At 42.0% G+C, this 23,564-nt stretch overlaps 1 protein-coding gene across 1 annotated transcript; it reads right to left on the bottom strand.

The window, feature by feature from the left end:
- Positions 1–982: 982 nt before the first annotated feature.
- On the bottom strand, positions 983–19,561 carry LOC149300985 (refilin-B-like). Its single transcript, XM_089484501.1, has 3 exons — positions 19,407–19,561; positions 12,878–12,976; positions 983–1,313 (listed from the first exon to the last, which is right to left on the bottom strand). Exons 1-3 carry the CDS (start codon positions 19,559–19,561, stop codon positions 983–985), a joined length of 585 nt encoding a protein of 194 aa, XP_089340627.1.
- Positions 19,562–23,564: the final 4,003 nt, after the last annotated feature.

A 23,564-nucleotide genomic window follows, 5' to 3' on the forward strand; every position in this document is an offset into this window, starting at 1 on the left:
CCCAATGTGGGTTTGGCCAGCTATAGTAACATCACAATATACGACACAGAAGGTGTAAAATTTTATACAGTTTGTGGAAATGGACTGACAGCAAAAAAAACAAACTGTATGATTTCAAAAAGCAAAGATGAATTTAATAGACAAGCGTAACCTATTGTATACAGTATGTGCATTATAAAACAAAAATAATACATTCCAAATTACTCTTGCGTAGGTCTTTATGCAAAGGGGTGGGGAATACATGATTGGTTTTTGGATGGTAACTTGCTTATTGAAAATCTCATTGCTCTGGAATTTGTTGCAAAAATGTACATGTAGTCATATTCATTCATGTGCTGCTATTACAATTCAAACTCTTCAGCTAGCATTGTCCTTAAGTGATCTTTTTTCTGTACAAACCAGTAACATAAAATAAATTCAGAATCTTGTGGAAGTTGCAAAATGTTCCTAAAATTAATGTTTTATTACTCTATGTAATCTAGTTGTTAATGGTTGTTCTTACATTTTCAAATGAATGAATCCAAAAACCCTTTTGTTACCACGCTTTTTCACTAATTGTTGATATTCTTATAAAATATGACAAAAGACATTTCAGATTTTCTGTGAATATTTGATGACAGAAAAAGACTCTTTACTTCCTTTTCCTGGTTTTGTTTGTGTCTAAAAGTTTTGTCAATTTTCATCTTCACAGGAATGCAAGAGGTTATTTTTTATTTTAATAAAGCTCATGTAGCCCTTTATTGCCACAATTAAATTTTTAATACATAAATGCCAAAGTAGATGACTCTGTAACTTATGAAGTGATCAACAGGTAACAATTATTATCATCCTACTTTTTCCTGTAAAAAAATTTACTGGTCCATTGTCCTCGGTACATTTAATATCTTAAAAGAAACTTTTGTGGGAATTATTTAATCAATTTGTTCACTTTGAGCATGTTGTTAAAGGCTAATGGCAAGAATCTAGATATAGACACCAGAACTCAATATTCATCCATGAAGCCCTCATTTCCCAGATGTTCAGCAGACTCCAGCTCTACACTAGACAGAAATCGCCTCATGCACTTCTTGCAGTTATAATCCAGAGTTGTGGTGTAGACAGTTTTTGTGTGCTTGGGATACACAATGGTGGTGCTCATAAATCTATGGGGCTTGTTCCTGGGTTCAAAATGGACTTCTGCTCTGTAGTTACGCCATGTACAGTTGGGGATGCAGATTACTGTCTGGCTGCAGGATGAAACACCCAGTCCAACCGGCATGTAGACATTATCGATGAAATGTTTCTCTGAGTCATATTTCACTGAAGAGGTATATCTAAAAACATGGAAAAAAGGCAGTTTTATTGACCAGTTAGCTGAATATAGGAATTTTGTATACTCACCTATACATTTTTGAAAAAATAAAAATACCGTATTGGCTCGAATATAGGCCGCACTTTTTCCCCCCACTTTAAGTCTTTAAAGTGGGGGTGCGGCCTATATTCGGGGTCTAGCGCCCGACGCCCGGGACATGCAGTTCCGGGTGCCGGGCAGGCAGCAGGGTTAGGATACAGATCCCCCGCAGCAGTGCAGGGGACCCGTATACTACTCTCTGATACGCTCAGACAGCCTCCCCTGCCAGCACTTCCCACGGGGGGAGTGCTGGCACGGGAGATTGTCTAAGCGCATCGTGCAGACGTTCACCGGCAGCGGTGAACGTCCGCACGATGCGTTTTACCTCTGCCCCCAAGACTTACCAGAGCAGACTCCCGCGTGTCTTGCGGGGCCGGCGGGGGACACCTACGCAATACGCGTATCCAACTTCCGGTGCCGGCACATCCGCTGAGTCCCGGCACCGGAAGTTGTATACGCGTATTGCGTAGATGTCCCGCCGGCCCCGCAAGACACCCGGGAGTCTGCTCTGGTAAGTCCGGGGGGGGCAGAGTGGCAGCATATCTCGGGGGGGAGGAGGAGGAGGATAGTGGCAGCATATCTCGGGGGGAGGAGGGGGAGGACAGTGGCAGCATATCTCGGGGGGAGGAGGGGGAGGACAGTGGCAGCATATCTCGGGGGGGACAGTGGCAGCATATCTCGTGGGGGGACAGAGTGGCAGCATATCTCGGGTGGGGGAGAGTGGCAGCATATCACGGGGGGGGGAGACAGAGTGGCAGCATGTCTATTAAAAAAAAAATTCTTTAAAAAAGCACCAAACTTTTAGGGTGCAGCCTATACACGCACACACACACACACACACACATCTCACATACACACTGATCCAGATATGCACACACCGTCCATTACCAGATACGAACAGTTTCAGACAATAATGTAATATCAGACATTGCACACACACATTCACACTAACATACAAACACAGTCACATACACACACATATCACACACACAGTGTGTTTCTTATCTGGTGCTGGCTGCAGCATACACCAAGCTCTATGTGGAGGGATTTCGCTTGGTGCAAGACACTGCCTACAGCAATAGGGTAAACTGAAGAATGATTCAGTCCTAAGCCTGCCACGTGACCACATGAGGCATTCTTTTATGAGATGCTATCCTCTGCCCCTGAAGCAGTCTGTCTGTGCCTCTTTTGCCCCTGAAACAGGCTGCCGGCCTGTGGCACCTCTGCCCCTGAGACAAGCGGCCGGCCTGTGCCACCTCTAACCCTGAAACAGGCAGCTTGTCTGTGCCATCTACTTCTGAAACAGGCAGCCTGCCTCTACCACCTTAGGTGGCCATTTGGTTTTCCGGTAGATGGCACCCCCCTGATGAGTGGTGCCCAGGGCAGACTGCCCCCCGCCCCCATAGGTACACTACTGGGTGATCCCTGAATCACAGGGTTTTTACACCAATCTCAGGTTATAAAGTTTGAAACTGATCCCTATATTTAGCTCACTTCTACTTTGAATGAATCTTAGCATCTAAATTAAATCTCAGGGCTGAGATCCCTGCTCAAACATATACAACTTAATTAAAGATACTGATATCACCTGTCAAATAATAATTTGCCATGGGCAACAAGTTACTGTACCAATCTCTGTGAAATGGTTAATATTTGAAAGTGTATCAGGGAAAAGCTTTTATAAGGAACTTGGTGGACACAGGACAACATAAGGGGTGTTATCTGTAAAGAATGTTGTAAAAGCGTCTCAATTAGCCTAGGCATTTTGCTGATTTCTATAATGGCTGCAACAATTTTGCCAGTATATAGTAAAGCATGTCAAATTTAATACGCAACTTGTAATATTTGCCCTACAATGACCAATATAAACATCTAGACATATAGGTTGGTTCCCAAATCAGGATAAGTTAGTGAATATATTTTGTGCATGTTTTTCCATTGTTCAAGCTAGGTACAATTTATATATTTTGTATTCATACAAAATAATTACACATATGAATATGGTTTGAAAAGAAAGTCCTACTTGTGCTGACAAATTTATGTGGGTACACAATTTAAGAAAGAGAGAAAGTATGGTTGAAAAAAGAATAGCCCAGGTCCTGAAAATGCTCAGGACATTGCAGGTGTTCATGTGAGAAATAACAGCAATCCAACACATTCCTTCCTATACTGAACCCTTTTTAAGCATACCATTCCTGAGTATGTTACACATACTCTAAACAAAGCCAACTATGTTTTGTGTAAGAGCAGCTGCCCTTCATTGGTTGATGCCAGAGGAGCCCCCTGCTGGCAACCAATAGAGTCGCCCTTACGGAGCTTTAAAATGCTGGCGCGACAGCTGCTGCTAACTGTTACAGCATTAACCCCTGCTAGAAAACCAACAGAAAACGAAGAGAAAAAACACGAATAACGTATAGGAATATTCCCCTGAAACAAACACGGGAACAGGAGAATATTCATGAAATACGAAGGGTTTTCTTTCTCGAAGACAAACAAAAAATGTTGGACCACAGGGGTGGAGGGCAGCTGGTCCAGCAGGACTGCCTTATCTGTGTCAAGTGCTTTATTTATTTATTGTTTTGGAAGAACCTGCATTAACCCCTTAACGTCCATTGCCGGGTCAGGCACGTCATGCAAAACGGTCACTTAACAACCTATGACGTGCCTGACACGTCATCAGACTTAAACAAGCTTAGAAAGTGATCAATGATCACTTTCTAAGCTTAAACGGTGTTGCTGTAATGCCTCGATGTCGAGGCATTCAGCAACACCGAGATCGGCATGATGGGCCATGTCTGGCCCCTCCTAAAAGCGTTTAGGAGGCGATCAACGATCACCTCCTAAACTTCAATGGTGTCGCTGGAATGCCTCGATCAGGAGGCATCCAGCGACACCAAACACTTACCTCTTGATGGACTGTGACCGCTCCGGAGAGCGGTCACAGCCGCAGCTGCACGCAGTCTTCACCATCCGCAAGATGGCGGCGGCCCGGGAAAAAAAATAATAAAGTTGAAAAAGTTTGCTAGACGGTCTCCTGACCCTCTAGAGAACTCTGGCTCCACTTGCTGGTTGAATACAGGTACTGCATTCAACCATACAAGTCAATGGAGCCCAGCTTTCTAATCACTATGTGATTAGTAAAATATTTAAAAAAAAAAGAAAAAAAGAAAAAAAAAAAAAAAGAAAAAGAAAAAAAGAAAAAGCTTAAAAAAAACATGGTAACATTTAAAAATTATTATGCTTTAGAGGAACTATCCAGTTCCAGCAAAATGTAAAAAAAAAGTGAAAATGAGTAAAATAAATAAAATAAAAAAATAAAGTTTATTATTATGAGCAAGTGCTAAAATTAGCGCTGTATCTTCCCAAAAAATCTGACGTGGAAAAATTTAAATAAAAGCATTTCAAATACCCAAGGGGTGTCTAATTTAAAAAAAATTATGGTTTGATGGGGTAAGTGTGGCAAAGGCTGGTGGTAGAATCTGATGCATGGAAAGGGTTAAATACTACCATATTAAGTACCTTGGGGTGTATAGTAGGGCTGCAACAACTAATCGATAAAATCGATAATAATCGATAATGAAAATCGTTGCCAACGAATTTCATTATCGATTAGTTGAATCGATTTTTATCGATTATTAAATGAGGGTTTTTTCAGAGCAAACGCTCTGAAAAATACCCCTCATTATATAATCCGTTTAGTCTGACTCACAGCAGCAACTCCTGCTTACCAGCCCCTCCCTGTAATCACTGTGACAACTGGCCCCGCCCCCTTCCTTCTCCCAGAAGGCCAGAACCACATGGCTGTGACACTCATCTTACTGTAAGTATAAAATTTATATTTGGGCTACTGAAAGTTAGGGGAGGTGGGAGTTAATTTAGGGGCTGTTATGGTTAATGGGGTGTTTAGGGTTCATTTAGGGGCAGTTATGGTTAATGGGGTGTTTAGGGTTAATTTAGGGACAGTTATGGTTAATAGGGTGTTTAGGGTTAATTTAGGGGCAGCTATGGTTAATGGTGTGTTTAGGGTTAATTTAGGAGCAGCTATGGTTAATGGGGTGTTTAGGGTTAATTTAATGATGAGGATTGAGGGTTAATTTTATTAATTTATTAAAGTTAACTTAAGGTGCAGTTAGAGATAAAGGGGGGCAAACTAAGGGGAATCTAAATCCTGGGGGCAGTGAAGATTAACCCAGTACTTATTTATAAAAGTATGGTCTGTGACTCTATGAGGGGACTATGAGATATCTGGGGGCTATATGGCATATCTGGGGAGGACGGAGTGACATATCTGGGGGTATAAGGCATATAGGGTATATAAGGCATATGTGGGGAGGGCAGTGTGGCATGTCTGGGGAGGACAGAGTGGTCAGGGTGTATAAGGCAGATCTGGGGCCACAGTGGCATATCTGGGGGTAGAGTGGAGTGGCTTATCTGGGGGTAGAGTGGAGTGGCATATGTGGGGAGGGCAGTGTGGCATGTCTGGGGAGGATGGAGTGGTGTATCGGGGTATAAGGTGTATCAGGCACAATGGCATATGTGGGGGTAGAGTGGAGTGACATATGTGGGAGGCAGAGTGGAGTGACATATATGGGAGGCAGAGTGGAGTGGCATATGTGGCAGGCAGCGTGGAGTGGCATATGTGGGAGGCAGCGTGGAGTGGCATATGTGGCAGGCAGCGTGGAGTGGCATATGTGGGAGGCAGCGTGGAGTGGCATATGTGGGAGGCAGCGTGGAGTGGCATATGTGGGAGGCAGAGTGGAGTGGCATATGTGGGAGGCAGAGTGGAGTGGCATATGTGGGAGGCAGCGTGGAGTGGCATATGTGGGAGGCAGCGTGGAGTGGCATATGTGGGAGGCAGCGTGGAGTGGTATATGTGGGGGGCAGCGTGGAGTGGCATATGTGGGAGGCAGCGTGGAGTGGCATATGTGGGAGGCAGAGTGGAGTGGCATATGTGGGAGGCATCGTGGAGTGGCATGTCTGGGAGGCAGCGTGGCAAGCCTGGGCTCAAACGTGCATAAATTGGGGGGGGGCTGGTAGCGAAATAAAGGCAAGAAATGCATTTTATCAAAGTTTTTTTATTATGCTGTTTGTATTTAATATAATTCGTTTATTACATTATTTTAAATAAATGAAAAATTTACATTCATTTTTTTTATCCGATTAATCGATTAATCGAAAAAATAATCGGCCAACTAATCGATTATGAAAATAATCGTTAGTTGCAGCCCTAGTGTATAGTTTTCAAAAATATATGGTTTTATGAGGTAAATTGTAGTGGCCAGGCTCAAAGATAGGGCATAGGCACAGACTGACCAAAATAGGGGAAAAAAAGCGCACTTCCCAAATGTGGCCTTTTAACCCCAAACAGCAGTCAAACCCATGCATGGGTGGTATCACTGTACTCGAGAGATGTTATTGAACACATATTAGGGTGTTGTTTGATAGTGACGTATACCTGGAGCTATAAATGTATACCCAAAATACAATTTGTGTAAAAAAAAATACCAAAAAAATACTAACAAAAAATGTGTGAAAAAAGCCTGGTGGTAGAATCTCATGCATGGAAAGGGTTAAAATACTAGCATTTGAAATACCTTGGGGTGTCTAGTTTTCAAAAATATATGATTTGATGGGGTAAATTGCATTGGCCGGCTTCAAAGATACCCGAAATGGCACATGGGGGGAAGAATTACCAGATTTGGAAAAAATGGTTTTGAAATAGCAAAACGCTACCTGTGCTTAATGCTCCATAACGTGCAGAAAAAAGCAAAAAAACATAAAAACATTGGGTATTTCTAAACTCAGGACAAATAGTAGAATATATTTAGTAGGGTTTTTCATTAGCTTTTTTGGATGAGTAAAAGATTTTTGGGGTAAAAGTCAGAAAATTTGGGTTTTTTTTACATTTTTCATCATATTTTATTATTTTTTTTATGGGAAATTAGATAATATGATTAAAACAATGGTATCTGAAGAAAGCCCTTCTTGTCCTGAAAAAAACAACATATAATTTGTGTGGGTTCACTAAATGAGTGAAGAGAAAATTACATCTAAACACGAACACCGCAAAAGTATTAAAACAGCCTCGGTCCCAATGGTACAAAAGGTAAAACACAGCCTGGTCCTTAAGGGGTTAAAGTACTCATAGAGAGGGAGAGCCAGGGGCAGTAAACTGGCCCTTTAAAACGGTACTTCAATTTTGTAATGTTCCTCATTTGCAGATAAAGTTACCAAATGAAGAACAGAAGACAATGACAACATTTTACTGTAGCTCTGTTTACATAGAAAAGACGATGGCTATCAGTATATACACAGGAATCTAATACTTAAATACTTAAATTGAAGTCAAATTATACTCCTTATTCTGGATCCAAATGTGGGTACTTTAAAGTACTTTAAACTTCACTAAATTAGGTGACTGTGTTTTAAACTAACTAATATTGCTTGTGTTTTGTCCCACAGGAACATCTGCATCACTCTGGCAACTTGTTTATTTTCTTCTTTGATGTACACATTGTGAAATTAATTCATTCTTCTGTACTAAAGAGTAAGAGTTCCAGACTGTCAGCTCCATACAGATAATGTACCAAGGGGAGCAAGCACAGCTTAGCAGAGGGGGCCCTGACAGAGCTAGGAGATGGGACTATGAAGGGATTTAGATTTAATTTGATTGGTTAATTATGGTAGGGGCTGGGTTGTATAACCATTTTGTTTATTTTGACCTGTTGTTGTTCCATCCAGTGTGGGACAAGCGATGGATATAGAGGTCGAGACCTTGCTGGATGGGATTTGGGCTACGACAAGGGATCATGGCACTGCTTGGATCCAGGAGCAGGGGCTGCGCATGGGGCCGATGCAAAATTTAAGCCCAGGGGAGCTGGGATGGCGGCACAGGGAGCTGAGCCCTTCAGTGGAGGCTGGTCGGGGATGGAAGAAATGCCAGGGATGGTACAGGAGGGTCGGAGGCCAAAGCCCCGAGGTGTTGCAACACCCGCTGGAGGACTCATGGGATAAATTGGCAGCAAGCGGAGCTGATTGTCGGTGACTGTGATCGTGGGGGAGGCAGTAGGCGGTGGTACTGGAAGTGAGGCTGAGAAGGCAGCGTTAGAGGCAGTGGCAGGGGGTAAGAGGGGGGATTTAAAAGGCGACATTCGGGATGCAGCCAGGAAGAACCCTTATGTGTCTTTTGCTGGTCCATTGGGGGTTCACCTGCAACAGGAAGTTAAGGAGAAGATTTGGAAAGGGGAATTCATGGAGATATTTTCTCTCCGTCCCCTGGAAGAGTTTCTTGACATTAAAGAAGAGGATAAGAAGGATGCCAAGAAGGAGGAGGAGAAGCAGCGGAGGTAACGGAAGATACAGAAGTTTTTTGGGAATTAGTTAAGGGCATTTTGTATTTTGACAAGTGTGTTGGTTGAGAAGTCGACGAATATATGTTCTTCCTTATTATGCTACTCAGATGGAATAAGGGAGGCTTACCATATTTATGAGGGACTGGTACGATGAGCAGTTTAGACAGCGATTATCAGCTAATCCGGGAATGCGGTGGGACCAAAAGGACCTTCCGTTATGGATGAAGTTTATGATGACTCAGAGGGCTTCGCCCTTTCAACAAGGGGCCAGCGCTGGAGTTCAGAGTTCCTCAGGGGCTGTCAATAAGATGTATCTGCTGGCTCTTTAATTAGGGCCAGTGTAAATGGGGCACCGGTTGTAAGTTCAGACATGCATTCTTTGGTTGTGGGCTATTCCCCTTGGTAGTGGCTTTATGGGGGGATTACGGGACGAGTGGGACAGAGCAGTGGATGTGGGTGGGGGGGTTTTGGTTGGCACTGTGCAATTGGAAGCTTTGCTTTGGTTTATTTTTCATTTGTTTTCAGCTGTGGTGTCGGCATCGGTTATGGATAGGAATTTGGGGGCATTGGCCTTGAAAGGATTTAGGAGGAAACATTGGGTGGTTGATTCAAGGAGGTCGGTGTAGGTTCCGGTTTTATAGAAGTTGCTGGAGGTTTTGCCTGGTATTTGCTATTCAGGTTTTAGAAACATAGAATTTGACGGCAGATAAGAACATTTAGTCCCTCTAGTCTGAACTAGATGTAAGGTGGTTTAAACCCATATCAGTCTTTGGCCAGGTCTCCTAGTAAGGAAAGTCTTATGTCTATCTCATGTTTGTTTAAATTCCCTCACTTTATTAGCCTCCACCACTGCTGCTGGGAGATTGTTCCATTTATTTACTACCCTTTATTTACTCAGAGTAAAATAAAACTTCCTTACGTTACATCTAAGCCTCTGGGCTAAGCTTGTTTACAATTTTTTATACACCAACAGCATAAATACTGCTTTAACCCCTTCAGGACCGGCATTTGCATACTGCGTCTTCCCTTAAAGACCGCACGTTTTTAAAAAATATTTAAATTCCGCGCTCGTGATTCACTTCAAAGCGATCACGTGCATGGAATTGAGGGGGAGTGGCTGCTATGGATCACTGGGGACACCCAGCGGTCAGTAGCAGCCGCCCCTCGCGATTCCAGCGTTCATAGTGACGTACCTGGTACGTCCCAGACTGCCGGTGACCTTTGACCAGGAAGTACCAGGTACATCCCGGTCTTGAAGGGGTTAATCCTGCTTTAATCCAGTTAACATAAAATCTATTTATATACATACTCAGATGTTTTTTCACTTACTTACCCTATTGTACATACTAACATACTTCCACATGCTTACACTAGCATACTTTTGAACACACACACGCACTAACATACCGTATTTGCTCGATATAAGACAAGGTTTTTTTCAGAGCAAATGCTCTTATAATTGGGGTCGTCTTATAATCAGACCTCAAATAGGTCTGACTATGAGACTAAGATTCAGGTCCCCTGCAGCGCTGCAGGGGAACTGGATCCTCCTGTCTTATGCCCCCCACCAAACTTACCGGTGCTTCTGACTCCCCAGTGTGTAGCCGGGGCATCGTGTAGACGTCTACGCGATACACGTAGAAAACTTCCGCTGCAGCCGGAAGGTGGTGCAGCGAATCGTGTAGACGTCTACCTGCTGCCCTGACTAGTACACACCGGGGAATCATAAGCACTGCTATGTTTAAGGGGGGTGTTAAATGGGGGGCATAAGGCATTTCTGTAGGCAGAGTGCTCTATGAAATGCCTTTTAACCCCTTTAAAGCCACTCTGCCCCATAATATGCCTTTTAACCCCCTATATGCCACTCTGGCATTTAGGGGGTTAAAAGGCATATTATGGGGCAGAGTGGCACATAGGGGGTCAAAAGGCATATCATGGGGAAGAGTGGCATATAGAGGGTTAAAAGGCATATCATGGGGCACAGTGGTATTTAGAGGGTTAAAAGGCATTTCTGGGGCAGAGTGGCAAGCCTGGGGGCAGATGTACATAACTGGGGGGGGCAGGTTGGAAAATAAAAGGAAATAAAAATAAAATATTTTTCTGAGTCATAGCTTTTATTTAAAAAAAAAAAATAGTTTACATAGTTTACATGAATTAACGTTTACTGGTAAAACTTTTTTCCTATAGGGTCGTCTTATATTCAGGCTTTTTCTTTTTTCCCTAAATTACCGTATTTGCTCGATTATAAGATGACCCTGATTATAAGACGACCCACCAAAATCTGAATATTAATTTAGGAAAAAAAGAAAAAGCCTGAATATAAGACAACCCTATAGGAAAAAAGTTTCACCAGTAAATGTTAATTCCTGTAAACTATGTGAACAATTGTTTGTTAATAAAAGCTATGATTGAGAAAAATATTTTGTTTTTATTTCCTTTTTTTTACAACCTGCCCCCCCAGTTATGCACATCTGCCCCCTGGCTTGCCACTCTGCCCCAGAAATGCCGTATACCCCTTATATGCCACTGTGCCCCATGATATGCCTTTTAACCCTCTAAATGCCACTGTGCCCCATGATACGCCTTTTGACCCCATATGTGCCACTCTGCCCCCAGAATTGCCTTATACCCCTATATGCCACTCTGGCATTTAGGGGGTTAAAAGGCATATTATGGGGCAGAGTGGCATATAGGGAGGTATAAGGCATTTCAGGAGGCAGAGTGGCGTATAGAGGGTTAAAAGGCATTTCTGGAGGCAGAGTGGCATTAAAGTGGTTAAAAGGCATTTCACAAAACACTCTGCCTCCAGAAATGTCTTATGCCCCCGTTTAACACTCCCTCCCCCTCCCTCCTCCAAACTTACCGGAGCTTCTGAGTCTACGCGATTCGCGTACACAACTTCCACTTGAGCTCTACACGCTGCCCGGACTAAGCACCAGGGACTCAGGAGCACCGGTAAGTTGTGGGGGGGGGGCATAGCACAGGAGGATCCAGGTCCCCTGCATCTGAGTCCCCGGTGCTTAGTCCGGGCAGCGTGTAGAGCTCTACGTGAATCGCGTAGACAACTTCCGCTGCAGCGGAATTTGTCTACGCGAATCGGGTAGAGCTCTACACGCTGCCCAGACTAAGCACCGGGGACTCAGATGCACCGGTAAGTTGGGGGGGGGGGCGGAGACAGGAGGATCCAGGTCCCCTGCATCGCTGCGAGGGATCTGGATCTCAGTCTCATAGTCAGACCTATTTGAGGTCTGATTATAAGATGACCCCGATTATAAGACGAGGGGTATTTTTCAGAGCATTTGCTCTGGAAAAAACCTAGTCTTATAATCGAGCAAATACGGTAATATTCAGATTTTGGGGGTCGTCTTATAATCGAGCAAATACGGTACTTCTCAACACATTCACGCACACAAACATCCTTTCACAAACATACTTCCACACATACACATGTATACAAACACATATTTAATACAGTTCACATGGGAATTTGAATCTGTTTATATACACAGGTGACTCAGATTTCTTGTACCTTACGTATTCTATTTTACATACTAACACACATACACTATAATGTTTCCATATAAAAAGAGTATGACATTCTCACAAAGAGCAGACAGCCGCTTTATAGCCTGCCCTACAGTGTGTCCCCACTTAGGAGCATTTCAAATTTTGTGCCATTACAGAACAAAAATCTCCATCTACATCAGTTTGATCCTGCCCAAAAAAGGTGCTGACATTGGGGAGTCCCCACAATGCAGGAACTTCTGTTACCCACAGAAAGCAGAGATGATTGAACCAAGACTTGATGTGGCCCCCGAAACTCTTTTTTTTCTCTGCTGAAATCCTGCTGCTCCCCTCCTATAAAGTCTTCTTATCAATAAAAAAGCACTTGAAAATCAAGACTCCATAATTCTTTCTGTCAAGGCAAACTTGGAATGTAAAATTTGGATGTAGCATCACAAACTTCTGTTGTCTATTTTTTATTGTATCATGTTATTTGCTGTATTTGTTAGCTTCATGTTATTTCTAAAGATACATTTTTTGTTTCTTTCAGTAACATACCAGTTGTGGTGTATCACCGCCATAAACTAAACTATAGTACTATTTAATTATGGAAAAAACGTTATTATATTACCTTATCTCCTTGGATGGCAACGGATCAAGCTCCACACCCTCTCCAAAGGACAAAGGACACAGCCTTGGGGTGCATGTCAAAGTTAATGATGGAGGAGAGCTCTTTCAGAAAGAAAAAAAATATTAAATATAGCATCAAATTTATCAGAAAAGCTATTAAAAAGTTTTAATCATGGTGAAAGCGCATCCCTTGTTAACTTGAAGAAACCTAATCCAGAAGGAAATAGATCTCCTGTGAATGCCTGCTTTGTTCTTTCTTCTGTAACATAAACCATAAAGCATTTACAAGCGGCTGTGAATACATACAAATGTGCCTCAGAAACATATTAAGTAGAATTGTCATTTTTCATACATTCTGTCAAATAAAGACTTTGAGATTTGGGAAGTACTTACTCACATGAGGATTCTTAGTTCTGGGTTTTGTTTGGATTCATCAATTGCTTTAAAAGGTGCTCTACCACCAGACAGAATATTTGCACCCTCTAGTATGTTAAGCACATAATTTTATTATTTCAGATTTAAATATATAAAACACAGAAAGGTTTTTCCAGTTTCTATGGCAACATCCTATCAGTGTATACTCTTCTGCTACATGACAATTAATAAGTGTTCACTGCAAAATGATGAATGACACAAAAAGTTATTTGATTAAAGAATTATTTCTTGGAATGGTTTGGTCATTCAACAGTATTGAGAACAATGCTTTTAATACTGTAGAACGGGTCGAACAGTATATTTAGCCTGCAGGAACTAACCGTACAATTTTTGTGCATCTTACTGAGTGGTTTAATATTTTATGCTTCAAATTGTGAATAATGCCTATCTCAGGTCTATTTAACAAACCCAAAGCTTCCTCCACAACAAACATAAATCCTCTATTATTTGCATTCTGCATGTCATGATAATGGGGAATGTGGTATACCATTGTTAATTGGGACTATGTCTAAAGAAAGCTAGTTGACACCCAGGTTTATATGGGACTAGTGTCAGTAAAAAAAAAATCAGCTGAATGTTAGTCATGCGTATGTGTTCTAGTTCTGTTATGGTATTCCAATGTACTAGACAAACACCCTGATTCCCTATCATACTGCCTTCTGTTGAACAATAGAATGGGTCAGTGTTAAATACCCAGCCAGACAATTTGACTAATGAAAGTCTATGGAGGAACTGATGTTATTAACATTCCATAAATAATGAGAGTTTTACTTGAGCAGGAAATGTCATCCAAAATATAATGACTGTCAACAACTCTGCATAGTTTACCTGCTTTACAGTCCTAGAAGGGGAGTGAAGCCCTGATTCAGAAAATAGCCCCACATGGGGACTTTGAGGCTGAAGCATACTCCAGCCTGGAATCTCTAGAGCTACCCTCTGATTGCCCATTTAGCCCCCTTTTCTGTGCCCTGCACTCTCACCTGTCATGCTCCCAGTTTTCCAGCTTGTAACCGAGACACCCAGCAGGGTCATGTAACACATGTACAAATAATAAAACCCTTTTAACTGTAACAATATTGCAAGGGTTATTATTCTAAAACACCTTTTGTGTTTGACTTATAACACCCAGCACGGATGTGCAAAAAAGCTTTTCCACCAATTTCAATAGTGTTTTCTTTTTGCCTGGAGAGAGGAAAGTCATACTGTAGAGGGGGACAGAGAACTGCTACTTCTACTTACGGCAAGTACTTTTTGTAGCTTTAACAAATTATTTATTGTTTTATATAGTGCCATCAAATTCTGTAGCTCTGTACATTAAAGTACTTACAGAGTACTTTAGTGGGCATGCTTATACTAGGCTGCATGGGACACTAGACTGTCTCTTTAACCGATTTCTGACACCAGCAACTTCCTATAATGTATCAATGTAAAATTCAAGAGGGCTTTCACTGGGGAAATTGTCTTATAGTTAACATTGATATGCTGTAGTAAGTTGTGCATTAAACTCTCTTCCTATGAATAGTTGTTTTGATTCTTGTAGAAAGTTGCTGGTAAGCATCACAGAAAGCAATAAAGGCAGAAAGTTTAAAAAAAATTAACATACAATATTTTAAAAACAATAACCCTTGCAATGCTGGTACTTTTAAATATAAATTAAATTCAGGTTACGCGGTACTAATCTGTATTAGACTGCTTTGCACATTTGCTGCACATTTTGCTGTGTGTTTGTAGTATCTCTTAACAGTGCATTATATTAGTTTAGACTTGTCTACAAACTTCTAGACCATTTTTTTTAAACTTAGAAAATCTAAAGTCTATCCATTTATGATTTTCTTTTTCTGATGATTCAAGTGCCAAACTGTCATAGGGCATTGAATTGCAATTTTCACCGCCGTTAAAGCCAGTTAACATTTAGACAGCGTACTGAATTAAGCCCACCATTCCTAGGCACAAACCTTTCCAAGAAATATATTTTTTAATGATGTCCCAGTCATAATTTTGTAGGGAATACTTGTGAAATAATGTGAAATATATGCAGACACTGATAGGCCGTTGCCATAGAAACAAAAAACACCTGTAAAAAATTCCTGTATATGTGATTGAACCTTCAGAGTAAATATTTAACAGAACTACTAAGGTTTTTTCCCCTGGGGAAAGAAAAAACTATTAACTGCCCTCTAGCAGCAACTTTAATGTACACAATCATCTTAGCTAGCTGCTAAAAGTCCAAAACCAAACAATACTGGTCCACGGTAAAAATAATAACCACCAACCAGGGCCGGCCGAAGACTTAACGCCGCCTGGGGCGAAGTTTAAAATGCCGTCCCTCGCCGACGCCGGGGGGGGGGGCGGCATTATTACCCCACCGGTACTTACCCTTAAACAGTCCTGCGGCGAGTTTCCCTGTGCTGCCACGGTGCCGGCTTGTAATGCTGAGCGCCGGAAATTCACGTCACTTCCGGCGCTCTGCATTACAAGCCGGCACCGAGACCGAACAGGTAAACTCGCCGCAGGACTGTTTAAGGGTAAGTACCGGTGGGGTAATAATGTCGCCCCCCGGCGTCGGCGCCGAGCGGGTAAGCGAAAACCACTCGGTGCCCCTCTCTCTCTCCTCCGCTTCAAAAAAAAACCGCTTGGGGCGGCAAAGTGCCGCCCCTTCTGAAGTGCCGCCTGGGGCAATTGTAGAGTAGTATTTTGCACACACTGAAAAAAATATGCATGCAAGATTAACTAAAGTAATAATACCAATGAAATGGAAATTCCAGTTTTAAAATTGTTACAGACACTTCCAGAAAATCCACAAATCCACTCATCAAAAATATGTATCTCTGTGAAAGCCAAAGTACGTAGCCATAACATGACGCATTAAAGTAAAAAGCTGACAATCAAGATGGAAAATGATAAGGCCACATATGTGTGAAAATGTCAACTAAATAGAACAAATTCATAGAGCATACATGCTTCAGGTTGATCAAGTTTCCCTCTATCCTTTTGAATATTTTTATCTGATGGTCAGCTGGAGAAGCATGTAAATCTTCTTGGTCCCCTGTTCTGCTGTGGACTTGGGATACCTACATACAGTTCCGTGTTAATAGATTTCTCTACTAGATAGTTTTTATATTGGCCATCAAAGCTATCAGATTCTTGACACAATTTGTATCACACACACAGATACAGGGGGTACCACAGGTTTATCCCAAACATATGGGTTAATATTTTAACACACCACTGGGCAGTTTGTGCCATATGTGAAATAAATTGTTTGCTTTTACATTTCCTGTCTCTTATTGTAAGTGAGCGTGAGTATATGTTAGTATATGGTGCTGGAGAGTACATCTGTGTGTTAGTGTATGGTGTTAGCCTGTGTGTGTGTGACTGTATATGTTTAGCGTGTGTATGAATTACTGTGTGTAAGCATAGACTGTTAGAAGGAGTGTGTGTATTAGTGTATGATGTTAGCATGAGTGTGTGTTAGTATTTGGAGTCAGCGTATGGTGCTAGAGCGTCAGGACTCAGCCTAGGTATAGTGGTGCGACGAAGTGCGAGTTTGAAAGTCAGTATATGTGTGTGGTTTTTTTTAATGGGGGGCACAGAATAAATACTGCACCCAGGGTTCTCTAACCCCAAGATCCCCCCCCCCTCTAAAGGCAACAGCAGACTAGTATAAATAAATCAATTATCCACAAATATCATCAAAACTGCCACATAGATGATTAAAAATTCTAAAGAATAGAAATGGTCTATCATAGACAAGGCCAAGTCAGAAAAATAGGAGAACGGTAATATGACAAAAGTAATTCATATTTATGGTCTCCACTATATATATATATAGCAGTAGAAGTACCACTTCTTAAATATGTATTGGTACCTTGGCAGCAATAAGAAACTGATTGTTTTTTTGGTTATCATTATCATTGTGGTTCACAGCTACATGTTACTAGATAACAGAGGAACTGATTTATGTAACATGTTGGACTTCATATCCAATATATAGATGAATAGAACTGAAATATTATCTTAAAAACATGGGATCTACCATATAATTTTGATAATCTGATAATCTATAAACAGTGGCGTCGGCAGGGGGGGGCCAGAGGGGGCCATGGCCCCCCCTAAATCATGCTGTGCCCCCCGGTGTGCCCCCCCAATTGAAACGCCGTCTTTTTTTTTTTTTTTTTAATAGATCCGGAGGAGAGAGAGAGAGGCGCCGAGCGGTCGCTGAGGAATAAGTTCTCAGCGACCGTTCGGCGCCTCTCACTCTTTTCCGCGACCGCGAGGCCTCTGCCTTGGTCGCAGTGCCGGCATTTCAAGCCGAGCGCCGGTATATGATGTCATATCCGGCGCTCAGCAATGAAGCCGCGCACACTGCGGCAGAACCAGGAAGACAGAGACCTCGCGATCCCGCCGCTGGACTTCTACAAGCCCAAGGTAAGTGAACTTCAAAGGGGGGGGAGGAGGGTAGAAAGTTAGGAGGGGGTTAGAGAGTGAAAAGAGGTAGATAGGAAGTGAGAAGAGGTAGATAGGGATACATTGGGAGGGAGAGAGGGGGTAGATAGGATAGATTGGGAGGGAGAGGGGGTAGTTAGGATAGATTGGGAGGGAGAGGGGGTAGTTAGGATAGATTGGGAGGGAGAGGGGGTAGTTAGGATAGATTGGGAGGGAGAGGGGGTAGTTAGGATAGATTGGGAGGGAGAGGGGGTAGTTAGGATAGATTGGGAGGGAGAGGGGGTAGTTAAGATAGATTGGGAGGGAGAGGGGGTAGTTAGGATAGATTGGGAGGGAGAGGGGGTAGTTAGGATAGATTGGGAGGGAGAGGGGGTAGTTAGGATAGTTTGGGAGGGAGAGGGAGATATTAACATATATTGGCAGCAGGGGCTAATATTAATATTAATTGGCAGCAGGGTCTAGTATTTATATTCATATTGGCAGCAGGGTCTAGTATTTATATATATATCGGCAGCAGGGGCTAATATTAATATATATTGGCTGCAGGGGCTAAGTTTATATATATATTGGCTGCAGGGACTAATAATATATATTGGCAGTAGGGGCTAATATTAATATATACTGGTAGCAGGGTCAAATATTAATATATATCGGCAGCAGGGTATAATTTTTATGTATATCGGCAGCAGGGTATAATATAAGTATATATCCGCAGCAGGGGCTAATATCAATATATATCCGCAGCAGGGGTTAATATTAATATATATCAGAAGCAGGGTGTAATATTTCTATATATTGTCATCAGCAGGGGCTAATATTAAAGAATGAGAAATAACTGCCTAACGTGTGTGTGTGTATATATATATATATATATATATATATAGTGTATATGTACCGTTTTATAATTGGCCCCCATACTTTGGTTCCTGGCCCCCCATGTGCCCCCCCTAAATATGAAAGCTGGAGACGCCACTGTCTATAAACAAATTAATTTAAAAAAGGATACAAAAAGCCCACTGATAAGTGTCAAAAGCTGTTTAGCCAAGATCATTGAAGGCAGCACATCTGCCCAAGAAAACAAAGGCTACAAAACAGAAGGGATAAAAAATATTTGGGATATTCTATTAAAAACCACGTAACTAAGCAAAACAAAAATCCTTTCAAGCCAGCATGTGGCTGAATACAGCATTCATCCTACTCCCAGATCTACAGTAGCCCTGAACCGGCAGTACCTGCCACTGTGTCAGCGATGTGCCGTATTATGTTGTGTTATTGCATTGAAAGCGCACCTGGGTTCTGGAAAGCACACAGCATTACTTTGCAGGGCCAAACCAAGAGCACCCTCCCAAAACACGTTTACTGCGTAAATATAAGCAATGTGTGCTTACTTATAGAAACCATAAAATGCAAGCTTTAGTCTCCACACCTTGTTGCAGCTTGTAGGGAAACTATTTCTACAACCTTCAGCTGTGTAGAGCGACATATTATACCGTATTTCCTTTTTTTGTTTGCATACACCCTTAAGGAACTGAGATAGTTCCGTACACTCGTCCAGTACATAGACGATGGACTATGTATGAATCTATTCATTACACCGCCCTGTGCTGAAGGTACTCACTCCCTGTCCTGTCTGTCCGGAGAGGTCCTGCTCCGCTGATTTCTCACTCACCGCTGGAGTCACTAGCCAGTTGCTGGGACATGGGCTTGGAGGCAGTCCTGAGTCCGGGCTGTCTAGCACTCTTTCACTCCTCTTCTTCATATCCAGCAGATCGGGGACATCCTGCAGGTTCAGCCTGCCTACCATTGCTGCCAAGTGTTCCTCCTTTCCAGTTTATTGTACTTGAGTAAGACCCAGTCTGTCGCAGTGACCCTGCCTCGGGATATATTAAAGCTTCATTAGTTCCCCAAGCTCAGGGGTCTCTGCAACTTACAGGGGGAGGGGGGTTAGGACTGTCTTGTGCAACAGCTAGAGGTACTTTAACAGCAGCAGGGAGCCTGATCCTTCGCTGCCTTGTATCAGATGAATAGACCCGCCTTCACATGCCTTCCCTCCCAACCTAATCCTCCAGCAGCAGCTCTGCCAGGTTTTTATTAAGCTTTAGTTAATTGTTAATATTCGGGAGAGTTCCCACGCCTCGGGACATAGAATCCTCTCATTACAATCCTGGGGACATATGTCAATGCTTATTTACAGCATTCCGACAGGTTATATGCAATCGTACAATAACTTGTTGGAATGCTGTAAACAAAAGTGGGCATAGTAAAGGGAAGTGTAATCAGAAATGAAGTTGTCGAAGCAATAAGCACAACCTTAATAATTGTGTCACGTACAGTTTCAGTGGATCACTGTAAGGGTACAATTCGTTATTCAATAAAATAAATAAGTTGGTAGAGATTTTTTTTTATAATACCATTGACTATAGTAAATATCTGTTATTGAACTAGAGGCACCCATGCACAGATAGCACACATAGATGGACAGATACTTAGATACATCTTCAATGATAGGCAGAGGCATACTTTACCGAGGTTAATATGATATTTATATCATAATATCAAATATCTCAGACTAGTTTCACAGTAATGATTTGTGGCAGATTTTTCTCTCAGGAACAATCAAGTTCCTCTAAATGTTGCTTTGTGTAAGTAGAGGACACTCAGAAGAGACCTAATTAAAGGTTCTAATGCTCTCTAAAAGTTCAATTCCCCAGATATTATATGTTTTCTTGCATGTGTACAGCATGCATAGAGCTGTGTGAATATATTTTATATGATTTATACGTAAAGTCCTACCCCACATTAACATACACAAAGGGGTCCAGAGCATGTATGTAAAATGAAGCATTACCTATTTTCACTTATCAATCATCAATGCATGTATTGCACTGCAATTGTCAGATCATTTCTACCACAAAATGCTCAAAATGTCAAAAGACAAAGGGACGTGCTGGCATCATGCTGTTATGTGTCCGTTCTTGCGAACCGAGTGTACAGGAAAGGTTCTGCTGCTACTCTGTCGTTAAAGCACACGTCCTTAACCCCTTCAATCCCCTATAGACGTACCAGGACGTCCAAAAAACGCCCACTAAGAAACCCCTATGGACGTCCCGGTACGCCTAGCCCTTTGTGCAGCGTCAGGGACACATCTCTGCCGCTGCACGGGAGACCAGGCTGTTGTTTGACAGCCTGGACTCCCCCCTGGCAGCAGAAGCCAGCGTCGCCCCAAATGAAACATAGGTCTACTAAGGCAAAATGTGAAAATTTCACGTTTGGAATCTATAACGCGCATGGTCCCGTTTGTGCCCTGCAATGTCCAGAAAACCACAAAAAAACTAGGCATGTGGGATATTTCCGTAATCAGGAGAGGCAGCTGAACAATTTAGGATATATTTCTCTGCCATAACACATACCCTGTACAAAAAATCCTAAGAATACTACAAAATACTAAGACGCGTTGGTGAAAAAAGTGCAGGAACTAATTTCTGTGGCCACCTTTGACAGTAATTGGTGGCCAAATACCTGCATGTAGAGTGCCCAAATACCCCTGATAGGATAGCCTGGATTGTCTGCTTTACAGAAATATATACCTTTGTGGGTGTTTTTGTTTTATTTGTTTAAAATTAGAGTTGCAGTCCCATCATACCTAATGTAAAAATTTAACGGCTTTGTATAAAGTAATGTACACCTTATAGTATGTTGCCTATATGTGCTGGGAAAATATGGAAAATCTATATAAATTAGGTATTTCTGAAATCAGGACACCTGAATTGATAAATCTGGATGGAATTTTCTGTCTCTTTACCTAATTTTGTGAGGATTCAGAGGGAAAACGTAAAAAACTTTTCAAAATTTTGCTAGTTTTTACTACATTTCTAATTCTAAATTTTCAGCTAATCATCCAACTATGGTATCAAAAGAAAGCTCTATCTCTCCTTGAAAAAACAATATATAGTTTATATGGGTACACTATTCACAGGAAAAGAGAATCATCGCTGAACCGACATAGCGCAAAAATTGCAAAATTGCTTCGGGCTTTGAGGTACCAAAAACCCCTGGGATTGAAGGGGTTAATGCGGAATATGCCTGTTTGTGTGTGTCGGATTTCTTTACTAAACATTGGGATCACTTTCATGACTCTGCAATTGCCATAAAACTCCCTGTTTCAGGGGCTGATCATTTTATATACAGTTGTACTTTGTATAGCAGTGTCAATCTCCATGGTGACTCTCTAGTATCTGCTTCAGTCCATGCAAAATTAATAGAGAATTAAAATTGTGAACATCCTTCTGCATGTTTTTATTTCCAAAATAGCCTTATAGTTGCTGCAATCAGTGAACAACATTTTCAGTACTACTCCAAATTATGACGTATGATATGATCACATAAACTAGAAGAGGTCTAGTGTGACTAAGAAAATCCTACAAATAGTGATAAACTATGCAGGAATTTAACATGAGCAATTATAATAGAGGTTTTTACCTAATTTACTAGTTGTAGTCAACATTCATAATACTCAAGCTGTTAACCATGACAAACTCCTCATACTGTCATGTAGAGTGGGTTCACTGGGACTTTTATCTATGACTCCATCATAAATCAAATAGATTTTTTAGCATAACTTAATTTATTTATCAAAACTGGATCTAGATCTAAAATTGTATTTTTATTTTATAATGCATGATAGAGTTCAGTTTGTATGTTGGAGTCGGGAGAAGGTTGGCATTTTCTGGCCCAGGGACAGGTAAAGCCAAGTGGCCCCATAAGCCCCTCCCACAGCTAATGACACAGGCACTGACACACATAGCACTGGCACACATATTTACACACACTAACACACACACTCATGCCATGACAAACATGGCTTCTGGGTGGGCTACTCACACATTTGTGCACAGCAACAAACTCTACTGTGTAACAGAATGCTGTGGATGCAATCTTGTAGTTAACATTATGGGACTAAACAGAAGGTATTTTGTGTGAATATGCACAGCACTCACCCAGGTGAGTATAACTGCTTATATATAGATTTGCTAGCGATGTGGGTGGGATATATTAGACAGAAAGGGAACATTGGAAGGTGGCCTGGTGTGATGAATTTTTTATATCACGTGAATGGCTGGATGGCATGTGCGTTGCTTACTTGGTGAACACGTGGCACAGGGATGCATCCATGGAGGCCCCAACTTGCAACAGGATTTAAAGGATCTGCTTCTAATGTCTTGGTGTCAGATACCACAGCACACCTTCAGAGGTCAAGTGGAGTCCATGCCTAGATGGGTCAGGGCTCTTTTGGCAGCAAAGGGGGTACCTACACAATATTAGGCAGGTGGTCTTAATGTTATGGCTGATCATTGTATATTATGATTTCATCTTTAACCCCTTGATGACAATTGCCGGTCCGGGCACGTCACCGAAAATCGTGACGATTATGACAATTGACGTGCCAGGACCGGCACGTCTTTAAACGGGTGAAAAAATCGATCCGTGATCGATTTTTTCACTCAAACGGTGTTGCTCTAATGCCTCGACATCGAGGCATTGAGCAACACCAAAAAAAACATTCCCGGCCCCCCCCGATCGCTCCTAGGAGCAAATAAAAAAACATGTTTGAAAGACTGCACGTCTTTCAAACATGGCGGCGCCCGCCGCCGAAAAACGGGTTTAGGAAGCGATCGCGAGTCGCTTCCTTTGCTTAGCTGGTGTTGCTAAGATGCCTCAGTATCGAGGCATCTTTGCAACACCTGTTTAGCAAAGGAAGCGACTCGCGATCACTTCCTAAATGCTCAACTTACCTTCCCGGTGCCGGC

This window comes from Sceloporus occidentalis, unplaced genomic scaffold (genome assembly GCF_023333645.1).
Source record: "Sceloporus occidentalis isolate IW3139 unplaced genomic scaffold, rSceOcc1.0.p SCAF_22, whole genome shotgun sequence".
Classification (NCBI taxonomy): Eukaryota; Metazoa; Chordata; class Lepidosauria; order Squamata; family Phrynosomatidae; genus Sceloporus; species Sceloporus occidentalis.

What these genes read in the sequence shown, in the direction of transcription:
- LOC149300985 (XM_089484501.1), bottom strand. Translation starts at nt 19,561, where the DNA reads ATGGTAGGCAGGCTGAACCTGCAGGATGTCCCCGATCTGCTGGATATG. An exon ending in GTGAGTGAGAAATCAGCGGA is followed by an intron (nt 12,977 to 19,406) that starts GCAGGACCTCTC and finishes TTTCTGAAAGAG; the next exon opens with CTCTCCTCCATCATTAACTT. An exon ending in TTGCCATCCAAGGAGATAAG is followed by an intron (nt 1,314 to 12,877) that starts GTAATATAATAA and finishes CCATGTTTTTAG; the next exon opens with ATATACCTCTTCAGTGAAAT.